This window comes from Schistocerca serialis, unplaced genomic scaffold, assembly GCF_023864345.2.
Source record: "Schistocerca serialis cubense isolate TAMUIC-IGC-003099 unplaced genomic scaffold, iqSchSeri2.2 HiC_scaffold_1420, whole genome shotgun sequence".
Lineage (NCBI taxonomy): Eukaryota > Metazoa > Arthropoda > Insecta > Orthoptera > Acrididae > Schistocerca > Schistocerca serialis.
This window is the reverse complement of record NW_026047648.1, coordinates 4116164-4129236: the sequence shown is the minus strand read 5'-3', so window position 1 is coordinate 4129236 and position 13073 is coordinate 4116164. Positions and strand designations below refer to the sequence as shown.

General features: G+C 41.0%; 1 protein-coding gene across 4 annotated transcripts in view; it reads right to left on the bottom strand.

Moving 5' to 3' along the window:
- Positions 1 to 756: 756 nt before the first annotated feature.
- LOC126443018 (uncharacterized protein C1orf50 homolog) overlaps positions 757 to 13073 on the bottom strand; it is a 41457-nt gene continuing 29140 nt past the window's right edge. For all 4 annotated transcript variants that reach the window (XM_050090867.1, XM_050090868.1, XM_050090865.1 and 1 more), the window contains one exon: positions 757 to 1932. In XM_050090867.1, the coding sequence (XP_049946824.1) occupies positions 1711 to 1932 (222 nt within the window). In that variant the 3' untranslated portion in view covers positions 757 to 1710. The remainder of the gene's footprint in view (positions 1933 to 13073) is intronic.

The window sequence follows — 13073 nt, the reverse complement described above, 5'->3', positions numbered from 1 at the left end:
ACATCATGAAACCTATTAATTATAGAGCTGTAACAAGTTTCAAGGTCTGGATGTAAATGATAAAAAGTACAAGGTCTGTTAAAGTTGTAGTTCAGAGGTCAGGTTCTACTGTAAGTTCCGTTCTGAAAATTCTAGACGGCAAAGTTTAAATGCAGGCAAGCTAAAATTTTTTCTGTGATTTTAACCAACTTACCTACTACATGCATACAAAAATTCAAAATTAATACACAACCGTCTTGTAAAATATTGTAGGTCTGAGGAAGTGGCCATTTGGAGGCTACTACCGTGGGCACAGACTGGATGACAGCAGGTGTTCCCTCAGCCCTCCGCTGTGCCACATATATCAATACAGTCCGGGAGGCAAGACCAGGCTCTACTTCGCACCCAGCCGCTGTATGATCTGCGTCAGTCAAACACTGGAGTGCACGTTGCCTAGGATGACATTACAGGCTGTTACTAAACTCACACTTTCAGTAATAATAGAGAGTGAACTTACGAGGACTGTACACCGTCCCGGATCGCTCAGATTTCACTGAAGTAACTGTCAGTGTGCTGCCCTTAAGGTTAACAAACCCACACGGCCGGTGGTCAAACTTATTTTCCACTTTTGTGGTGAGAAATTATTTTGATTAGCAGAAGTCGGGGTGAAGGACAATTTAATAGTAACTTACAGTAGAGGTCGCATCTGAACTGCTCGTAGTGCTGTTTGGGATAGAGAGATTTTGTGTCAGTATGAACATAAAGAATATTACAATGTTGTGCGTGTGAAACATTACCAAATTTATGTATCAATTAGAAATCAGAATCTTCATTTATAATCACAGTCCTGATCCCGCTGAGCAAATAGAGAATAGAAACATTTCTTTCAGTGGGCCGGACAAGAATGTGGACTCGCAGACCGGAAACTACGGCCAGTACGTTCTCCGTCGCTTTCTGGCTGATCACAGAAATAGTTTCCGGGCTCTCGTAAAAGTTATTAACCCGTCGCCCCACAAAGTGGATATGTTAGCAGAATCACTTTGTATTTTAACATTTTGTCAAAAACCTGCACACACAAGTGGTTGAGCACACTAAGAGTTCAATCAAATGTATCCAACTACAAAGCTCGCCTTCAGTGAAGTCGCACCAAGTCAACCACCTGTATAATGGCAAATGAGCAGTAGCTTAATAAAGTCAGACTCCTCGCAGTCTTTGCGAATTGATAACCTTACGAAACGTATTATCAATGAGCCAATTATAGTCAGTGTGCATAGAGACAAATATGAAGCACACGAAAATTACCTCCAGTCTATTTCACAGTGACGTGAAGCACTTGGCAGTCATCCGCTGGATGTCACAGGAGACAAAGGCCAGTAACCTCACGCATCCATTTCAAATTTTTCTCTGTTCTGAAGGTGGTGAATGTGTTTGTGCATTAAAAGTGAGAAGCGGATAATGCTGTTCTACTATATGTTTACAATTTTCTCATGTAACATTAATTGTAGTAGTGCATATATTATCTGAAATGAAACTCTTGACATTTTAAGTCATTGAGATAAGCAGGAACTCGGGCAGACACCGCACACAATTCCAAGCACTCCCTTCACGGTGTAGGGGGTAGCTCTCAGAAAGGGGAGCAGTTTTCCACACAGAATTCTTCACTCCCTACGCCGACACACGTCGGCAGTACCCGCCGACAAAACGCGGCCGCACGCGAGCCGAGAGCTCGCGTCACGACGTCCAGGCCGCGCGGGTGCGCCCCTCGATGGCGCGCAGCGGCTGCGTCACGTCAAAACGTGCGGCTGCGTCCTCCGCGGGCCCGAAGATGTCCGCGACGGCGCGTGCCGCAGGCCGCGGGGGCCCCTCGCCCGCCGGCGTCCAACTGCGGTCCGCCTCGAGCCTGAACGAACCGCGGAACTCGTGCCCCGCTGGCGGGCCCTTCGGACCCCACTCCTGGAAGAAGAGGCGGTAATTCGAGAGGTGCAACCGCACGGGTGGTGACGGGACAGAAAAGTCGAGATTCCTCTAGCGTATTCCGCAGAGACCCGTATCTACTGTCTACATCCGTCGTCACACTTGTAGCCCTCCCCCTTCCCAAATACGTAAAGCACATTCACTAATTGTCACAGAAAGATAATTTGTAGTATCTATCACTCGAATTTTGAGGCTTCACTGGTCGATTAAGAAGCACTCCGATATCAATACTTTTTCCATCACACAGTGTCTTATCACACACCACTAAACAACTGTTTAAGAACGGGGAACCTTTACTCAGATTATTTATACTGGACACGCTACAGGCAGCGATTCAAATGTTAAACCGTGCGCACATACCTCCACTGCTGACACACCTTGCTTGCTCACTTAAATGAACATGCTCTCCTGTGATATGTTACGATTGTAGATCTTAAGCTACCTATCTAACAGTCTACTGTGAAGTACATGACAGAGGGTTTTTCCCTTTGTACCTGTCGTGTAGCTGTAATGGTGGCTCGTGTTCGTGTGAAAAAAGTGAAAATTATACCAGTAACAGCAGTGTGTGCAGAAATTGTAACAGTGAGATCAGAAAGTTAAATGATTTTATAAATATTCTTCAGTAATCACAGAAATCGCGTACACTTCCGGGTGATAGCCAAACTGCTCCAAACGTGAATATGAAAAAACTAACAAGTAAAAAGTGTCATGAACCATTATTGCTACAAAAATCGCATACCTTTCCGGATGACAACCAAACTCTTCCAGATAAGTGGACTGCAACTACTACAGAAACAAGTGTTTGCAGCAAACGTGAAAATGTGAAGTGTGGTGGCAATGAAGTTTGTAAATAGTGCAGTGGCGTAACAAACTAAAAAATAGTGAGACACAGTGACAACAGAACCCAGAATCCATCGCAGTTTTCTTTTCTTAACAGACAGCCACAGCGGAAATTTGGTGAGTATTTTACAAGCCGATCACAAAGACTTCCAAGTGATGAGAATAGTAAAACTGGGTGCAAGTACGAAAAATGTTACCCATGTCGACCTGCAGGAAAAAAGTAAAGATGAAAATGAATATATCACGTGCATAGCTGGTGCCAACAATGTCACAAGAAACTAGGCGCTAAATCGCTTAGCACGCCTGGAAAAGTTCTCAGAAGCTAAAAAAAAAAATCTCGATACACAATTATTACAACACTACCTCACAGGCATGACTTAATATACTGTTTATTTAATTGGATAGATAAAAAATCTACTCACCAAGTGGCGGCAGAACACACACATAAGACGGTCGTAATTGGCAAGCTTTCGGAGCCCGTGGCTCCTCCTTCACACAGAAGGGTTGAAGGGGAAGGACGAGTGGTGAAGCAAAAGGGCTGGAGAGGTTCATGGAGAGGGACAGAGTTCGGAGAAGTAATCCAGAAGCGCAGGTCAGTGGGGACGCATCGTACAGGATGATATCCTGTACGTTGACTTTCCTTTTCCTTCACCCCTCTTCCTTGCCCTTCAATCCTTCTACCTGAAGAAGTAGCCACTGGCTTCAAAGCTTGCCAATTACAACCATCGTGTGTGTGTGTGTGTGTGTGTGTATGTGTGTGTGTGTCAATAATTGGTTGTTTTCATTGTTAATATACTATTTATATGCCAACAAGGAGATACGAAAGACAAACATTAAAATTAAACAGATGTGTGATTCGTTTGGAAAATGTAGAATAGTGGATATGGGTAAAATGGACAAATGATACATACCGAGTTCAGGATGCATCTAAATTTCGAATGCAAGGAACTTATGTGAGAAACTAAAGAAAATTATCGCAGAGATAGGTGACGTAAAAAAAAAAAATTATCAAGCACAAAGGAAATAGGGATGTTTTAGAGTAAAATGAGCAAATTAACCCTTACATACCAGAATGTTCAGTATATAATGAACAAAATAGATCACTTTGTGACATATACCTAAATGAGTCAAAACCTCTCATTTCTTCATACCAAGAAAATTAGGTTGCAAGGACGAGGAAGCATATGGATACAGGCTAAGAAATTACGAACTCAAAAACTTGTGCTGTAGAAAGACACACACACAAAGATTGAGGGGTGGGCATTTGTAGCAGAAATTGCGTAGCATGTGAAAATGTCAAATGGATTGATGATCAGCATAAAGAAATGGCGCTCGAGGTTGTGGCAGTAAATTTAAAACTAGGGAACAACAGCTCGATTATAGCAGCTCTCTATAGATCACTTGGAAACAGTATTGAAGAATTTTTCAACTGTCTGGAAAACCTGCTGTAGAAGACATCAGTGTATGGAAAACATGTGCCGTTTGTTGGAGACATCTACATAGACTCTTTAAATAATAGGATTTATAATTTGTGTTACTTTGACTTCAGTGTTATAACTATTACCACAAACTCAGAACCTACAAGAATTACTGTAGAAACACAGATAGACATGCATTGACCACATTCTCAAAAACATAACAAAGGAGAACAAACATAACCACTGTAGAAAACAACATATCTGACTGTAGAGCCCTTACTATGAAAATTTATGTAAGGAATGTAGATATGACAAACTGATACGTTTACGTATAAAAGAAAATTTAATTATAATACACTTAAGAGTGCATTAGGCAATAAAAAATGGGAAGCAGTTTACAATGTCACAAATCTGAATGATAAATGGAAAAATTCCACGAACTATTCAATAAAACTTTAAATGAAACATGTCCTTTGGTAAAACAAGTAAACAAAGCTATTAATCACAAACTGTGAATTTCCCTCCTGAAATCACTGGACAGAGAGGACATGAAAGACTGTTTGACACTCTTTAGAGATACTAAATTATAATACTATTTAACAAAATACAAACTGTCCAGAAAAAAATAGATTCTTTGACTAACATTAAAGCTCATAAATATGCGTATCAAATAAACAACTGAACTTGTGTTAGCAAAATGCACTGGAAAACATTGAATAAAAATGTGAGAAACAGCAGTCTCTCAAACACACCAGCATAGCGTTTAAAGACAATGAAGACTTAACAAATGATCCAAAAGAAGTGTGCGAGAAATTCATACAGATGTTTAATACAATTAACACAAATGGGACATGTGACTGGGCACCAAATTTAAACGACACAAATACTAGCCGATCTTTTTTCATCCGTGACATTACCGAGAGGGACCTCCTAGCAGTCATTTCAAAACTTCAAACTAAAATGTCTTGCAGCTGGGATCACATTTCACCTAAGCTGCTAAAGGAATGCAGAGGAGAATTAGTGAAGCTACTGACACATCTAATAAATATCTCCCTCTGCCACGGAGAATTCCCCGCCCTTTTGAAACTCACCGAAATTGTGTCGGTGTACGAGAAGGTAATAAAAGCTGACATGAAAAACTATAGGCCAATACAATTAACTTCAGAGCTCGGGAAATTACTAGAGACAGTAATATTAAATCAATCGGAGGCATATTTCATCAAACACAATCTACTTAACAGTCTACAATGTGGTTTTAGAAAGGGAGGATCTACTGTAACAGCAGTAGCAATTTTTATACATGAAATATTGAAGAAGCTAGATGAAGGAGGCACGGTAACAGGCATATTCCTGGACATGAGTAAAGCTCTTGGTACAGTGAATCATACAATTCTATTGCCTAAATTAGAAGCGTACAGGTTGTGAGAGGCAGCCTTACAACTACTAACCTCCTATTTGAAGGACAGGGAACAATGTGTCAAACTAAGTTACAAAAGGAATGAACATTTGGCAACAACCAAATCAACCCACAAGATACTTCAATGCGGTGTGCCCCAAGGAAGCATATTGAGGCCTTTTTTTGTTTATGTTGTACGTTAACAATGTCACTGAATCTCAAAACTATAAGGTCATAAGCTATGCTGACAGCACATCTCATCAGCTGGGGCCGTGGTATACAAACTACTACAAACAGTAGTGCAATCAATTCTAATTTTCTGTCAAGTTATCTTAAGCTACCTGAATAAAAAGAAAAAATACAAGTTTTTGGGTATAATTTGATGAGGAACACCTATCACAGGAAGAACATATAGATTATATTTGCAATACAATCGGTACAAGTGTGTATCTACTGAAAAGAGTCTCAGCACTCGTGGAGCACGATAGCTTGAGACAAATATACTATCCTCTCCACACCTCCGGTATGGTATCGAGATACCGAGTCGGCCACCAGCTGCCTATGCAGACAGGCTCTTCAGGCTGCAAAGAGAGGCAGTAAGAGTGGTAGGTAAGGTAAACAGGAGAGAGCCCCGTGGAGAACGCTTCAGAGAGTACAAAATACTAAGCATCTTCTCTACGTACATCCTGTAGGCAATAATGTTTGTGAAACAAAATCTAGAGTATCACGTAACAAACAGTAATGTACGTAGGCACAACACAGGGGGAAGGGAAAACTTTCACGAAATTGCAATTTTGGGAGGAGAGAAAAAAAAAAAAAAAAAAAAAAAAAAAAAAAAAAAAAAAAAAAAAAAAAAAAAAAAGAGCTGCAGACTGTAGTTGACATACAACAGGAACAATCTTTTATAATGGACTACCATCTGACCTCAAGACAGCTAATTTAAACACGTTAAAGAATAAACTTAAGCATTTATTAATAGAGAAAAGATGTTATTTAGTAGACGATTTCAAATTGTAATACCCCTTTGTAAAACAGTGTATACAGCTTTTTTTTTTCCTTCCCCAACAAAAAAACTATATTTCTGATCTCAACTATGTGTTGTCCCATCCCTCATTAAATCGACCAAGACTTATACAAATAATTTTGTTTTTGGGTTTTCAGAAATACTGTGGGAAGAAAGTTTATTTATGATGCAGATATTGTGGAAGACATTGCCCGATGATCACCACGAAAGTTCGACGTAGCGGCAAGTGGACAAGGAATAAAACGAATGCCGCAAAGTACCGCGAGCCGCGGAAGAGCCCAGGCCGCGAGGGCGTCGAGCTTCCTAGGTCGTTGTCGGACAACTTCGAAGGAAGAGATATTCTGTTTTCTCTTCGTAAACAGGTGGATCAAGTCTTAAAAGGTTCACGTGAAACGTACAGGCAGGCGACACATGAAGTGGGGACCCGATGCCTGTAATACTTCCACAGTTATTAAAAAGTTGTTAAACGGCAAAACCAATAGATCATCATTTATACAGATATAAAGTAGTAAAGGTATAGGAAAGGAAGAGTTGCGGCGTCAGAACAAAAAGTGATACATCGCTCAGCAACGAAGGAGGACGTAAACCGTGGGCGTTACGTGGTGGAAACAAATCAACTGATGAATCAGTAAGTCTGTAATTAAGCATAAAGCCACGTACCACTGCAACTACTTATATCAATGGGTGCACTTACGTATATTAACTAAACCTTTGTATTCACAATCTGAAATCTATGACAATGCCTGAATATTGATTGTTATTAGGGCACCATTTGAAGGTCAGTGCACTAACCCACCGATCCGTAGCTGTACGGCAGTACGAGCGTGCCCGCTGCAGTGAAATGCACGTCAATGGATCGGTGCAAATCAATCCTGCGAATCTGCCGTGTGGAAAAGTACGTCGAACTTACGTACCGGATAATAGGGTGTAACTGGAGTGGGGGATGAGCTGTTTGTGTGCACGTTATATCAAGCAATAATGCAAGAATACTATGGGGATTGAACAGAAATACGTGCCGACACATTGGATCGGAATAGCGATTCAGATACTTACGGCAGACAAAAAGCTGCACACGAATGTGAGAGTTCCACCAGTTCTGGAGCGTCCTCACAAACAAATGATGGAAGTGCAAGTCACAGTGAATACGAACCTTTACCCCCAGTGTGCTGCAGTCTACTGATGACTGAACACTGGCCAATATTTACAACGATTACTGTAATCACAGTCACCCTTCTTACAGAAAACTTACGAACTGTTAAAGCTGTGTCACTTCAAAATCTGACTGCGAGATGATTTTAGGTTATGCGGGAAAGGCAAGACACGGACCACTTTGATGGGAACAAAACGTCACAACTTAAGTCAGTAAAACAACCTGTCAGAGAACAGAGAGTGCGGATCGGCAGTCAACTACCGGCACATTCGAGGTCGGGCTTTGGAAGCTGCTACGGCAGTCGGTCTCGACAATTTTAAAGTTTCTCTGTATTTCGTCAGTGGCTTCAAAAGAAGAATATAACATTTTGTCTGGGCTTATCACTACAGTCGTAGCATTCGAATAGGCCGAACAAGACCGTAATATTAGACAGAGAGCAGAAACACTTGTGGCAAATATAAAAATGTTCATTAAAGACAAAAACAACGTCAACACACACACACACACACACACACACACACACACACACACACACACACGGAATAGCGACTAGAGCCAATATTTTATGAACTCTTATCATCTACAACACACACAGAAGCAAAAAAGCAATATCTGGTATGGTACAATTTGTTCACAGTGCCACACACAAAAAATGTGGCTGTGCCGACAGACAATAGATTAAAACGAGCTTTACATTTGTTTGCAGGAAACATTTAGTTTGCAGGTTGCAAAGAAACTGGCAGCAACGTGTCCATGTAACATCGTTACTGAAGTCAGCAAAAGTGGAAAAATGACCAACGAGCACACGAAAAGCTTCTTCAGTTCAGCCCTTTGTGAAGATGTTGGTGATTGCGGTCTGTTACTTTGTGTTTCATAGTCGGGGCACAATGACTACAGTCTGGACAAAAGAATGTTTCCCCAACAAGAATATTATATAACAGATACTACCACCCAAGACGACCAAATACTGCCAACCTCTGGACATATATTTCTTTAGACAGTCAAAACTCTACTGCAGACTTTTCTCTATTTTGTACACTCGCAACATGAGAAACCACAGGTCACACTCCACAATCAATATTTCATCGACCAGCTTCACTAGGTTATCTACAACCAACTTCCTGCACATACGTTAACATACACGTGGCACAAGTGCGGGTACAACATCAGTGTTCCTGTCGCATCATTCGATAGTGTGTCCACTGAGGTTTCCGGTACTGGACTGTTGCAGTGCAGATACACCGAAGACAATGTAACACGTCCGCACGACGCCCTCGTAGAGGGTGCGTACTGTCGCATTACGTCGTGTTTTGATCGGATTTGCACTTTGATGACGAGGGGAGAACATTCCACAACACAACATCTACTCTGGAAAATACAGACAGGTATGTACTGCATCTGATAATATATTACATTGTTTACAGCAAGTGCTGTGTAGCTTTTTGTTCCCTCATTTATGCCTTTTGTAGATCTGCTGGCTGTAACTGTCTACTACACATTACCATTGCACCAGTGACTTGTCCTCCTCCCATCTTTAGATTTGTTCTCCTTCTAACGTTGATTATACCCAACTGTGGAGTTTCACAGCTACATAACATTGACAGGTGCTAGAGCACGAGCACCTTTGTACTATAAGTGTATCTGTAGTCGGTTTTTGCCCTTCGAGCTGTGGTTCTTCCACAGTTAGTGAAATATCGACCGAGTGCTTTAATGGAGCTCCTGGCACGCTTCTTTAATAAACTGGTGAGGAACGGTGAAGAGCTACCGCAGAATTTTAATATTTCTGTAGGAAGTTCCATTTACGAAAAGGAAACCGACAGGACTGTTGTTATTGTAAAGGCATCTGTGCAGCCAGTTAGATAGATAGGAAGTTTAAACGGTCAGATTTTGAGAAACAAAACAGAAGCAGGAAATGTAGATATCAAAGAACAGAGGGGATTTACAGCACGATGGGATTTTGAGCACGCAGATCATGTCTCGATAATATATTCTCCCTGTGCGAGTTGATAGAAAAAAAATCTCAAAAAAATTTGGAAAGACACCAAGTATTTGTAGATCTCGAAAAGCAAAAGATGATATCCCACTAACCGAGCTGTTCGAAGCAGTGACTGTATGGCTCTGACCTGTTAATAGAAGAATTACGTACAGGGTGGTCAGAAACAGTCTGAAAGGCTCTCGAGGGTGTCTTAGGGTAGATTGTGCCGATAAATAATTGTCGAGAAAAAAATTTGATACGTTGCACCGTTTCAGAGTTAATTAGCACCGAAGTTAGCCTATCGGGCTGTCACGCACGCTAATTTGAGGGGCACATCAGATACAATTAGTGGCAACTGATCTCTCAGCATATACAATGGTGCACGAGACTACTCGACCTTCAGCACAGGTTCGATCCTCACTACCGTCCCTTGTGCAATTTTTATTATCACTCTCATTCTGTTTTACAAAACTGAACAAAGAGCACATCGGTGACGATGTCTCTCACGGGTCGCCCGAATCTGCACGTGTGGTGGCCCACTTGCCCAACTTCGATTCTAATTAACTCTGAAATGGTGCAATGTAACTAATTTTTTTTCTTACAATTACAACCCTGCAACAGCTTTACAACAAGCTTTTCAGACTACTCCTTATGAGATATATAAAAATATGTGCAGAAAAATAAGGGTGCGATCTATCGTCTCTAAATGATTTAAAATAAATAAAGGATTGAAAAAAATTTTTAAATTAACAACAACTGGACTTCCATTTGCATGGAACAGAATATTGTTTGCAATAGAAGACCACAGTTATTTCAAATTGTTGTCAGCGTGCTGACTAACACGCATCACTTCATGTGGTACAGCCCGTTTTCTATGAAATAAATGTTTCACTTTAATTATATCAACGAGAGAATAAAAACACCCCTTACTGTTTCACTAAATTAACGCACTTTTCAGATGCCATTAAGGAAAGAAATGATAATTGCAATTTGTAAATAAATGCCATATCAGGACTGGTGGCTGCTTTTAATTGCCACAAATTAAATAAACTATGTGTTTCTTGTGAGTAAAGTCACAATGAACTTGAGGTATTGTGTAGGTTTACGCAGTTATTCATTTGGAATTACCATTCGCAGACTATGATAGTGAGATGGTATTGCTGTCAAGTTGCTTCTTCAACGTAACTGAAGTCCAGTTTTCCTGATCCAAAAATCAAGGCAATATGCACAGTGTCCCGAAAATCTTTTTAAGTTGTAGAAGCAACAAATAGGCAGAAAATTATACAGTACAGTAAGTTTCAGGTTTTTTTTCACTAATAACAGTTTATACAAAAGTCAACAGAGAAGCCAGACAAAAAGAAAAACATAGAACATTCAAAAGAATATTACAAAGCCTCAAAAGTAAGAGCGAGAAATATGGGAACAGCTCTCTAAACCACATGAAACATTTACAGCATAAAGTGTTTTCCTATAAATAACAGAATCATTCCAAATATGTGAGACAGCTTACGTGTGTGTACGTATGTCAGTATATTATCCTCTGCGAAGCAATAACAATCAAAGGAGAGGAACATCTTACACTATATAGTAGGTCCTAATTACAAGAATGGGTCCTAATTACAAGAATGGGGTCTACTTAAAAAAAAAATCCGAACAACAGATATATTCTAAAATGATCTAACATGCAAACAATTTTGTGGCCACATCTGAAGAATACATGACTAAACCTGATAACTGTATCTTCAACGTTTTTGACTAGACAGAAAACCAAAAATACTCTGACACATTCATATAAAAAAGATACAGAGAAAATGGGCATCTAATCACAAGATGGAGAGGGAAGAAAAATCGCATTCGGCCACAAAGAAGCACTGCCTATACTCGATCATATGACGGCATTATAACCTAGAGGGAAATTTGCAGGTTTCCGAGATGTCAACCAGTGCCGAGTGGTCGAACAAAAGCCTTACCAGACACAGCAGGCTGATGAAAAACATTGAGCATAAAAAAAGAAGAGAGAACGGGAAAGGAAAATGAGGGGCCCGTGCGAGAAAATGAAACTCCTCAGAGAAGTGAAGAACCTGCACAACTTAAATTTGAATCATCACGTAGATAATGTTGTTAAGAAGACAAACCACAGACTGTGTTTACTGGCAGAACACTTAGGATATGCGAGAAATCCACTGAAGAGAGTGCCCACTCTACTTGTCTGTCCTCCTTAGAGCACTGTTGCAGGGTATAGGATCTGTACCAGATAGGATTCACAGATGACAAGAAGGGTCTACGAATGTCAGCTCAATTCATATTAGCGCAAAGGGGAGAGAGTGCCACAGGTATCATATGTGAATTGGGAGGGGGGGCAATCATTAAAACAATGGTTTTTTTGTTGCGGCAGGATCTTCTCACAAAATGTCAATCACCAACTATCTCCTCCAAATGCGAAAATGCTCACCTACATATGGAGAAACGATGACCATAAAATAAGAGAAATCAAAGCTGGCACAGAAAGATTCAAATATTCATTTTTCTCTACAAGCTGTTTGACAGTGGAACACAGAGGAAAATTCCGAAGATGGTTCAATGAACTCTCTGCAGGGTGCTCAAGTGTGAACTGTAATGTTAACGTGCAGACGTAGAAGAGATCGTTTACGCACTGCTCACAAGATAAACCCTAAAATATAGCTCGAGTGCGTCAAACCAGTAGCACATAAGACTACCAGGGGATACCGAACACACGCAAAGACATGCGGCTCGAACGGTCACAGGTTCGTTCGATGCACAACAGTACGTCACGGTAATGTCGAAAAATCAGTAATGGCAGACGTGAGATAGATATCAGTTAAACCACAAGAGCCCAGACACAAAGTTCTGAGAACCAGTGTTAACTGAAGACTAGCAGTATATTACATTACACTCTGTACCACTCCTGCGGACTGACTAAAGTACACACAGGGGTGTTTAAGCAGTAATTCTTCAACACACTGTATGGAAATGGAACAGGAAGAAATACTGAACGAGTGAACAAATACATCGACGAACGAGTGAATAAACGAACCAATGACGACCAGGTATTACTGGCCGGGAGATCTGTCCGATGTGGTTTGGCCGACTTTCTATACACAGTCTCTCCGGTGCCTTTCACACATTTGTGACGGAGATGAGGAGAAACGATTAGGACGATACAAACACCCAATCTCCGAGCCAAAAAAAAATCTCTCCGACCCGGCCGGGATCCACACCCGCGGCACGCCGGCCTAGAGGCGGCGGCGCCGAGCACCGGAGCGGGAGCCGCGGAGGGGCGGAAACGCTACCGAGTG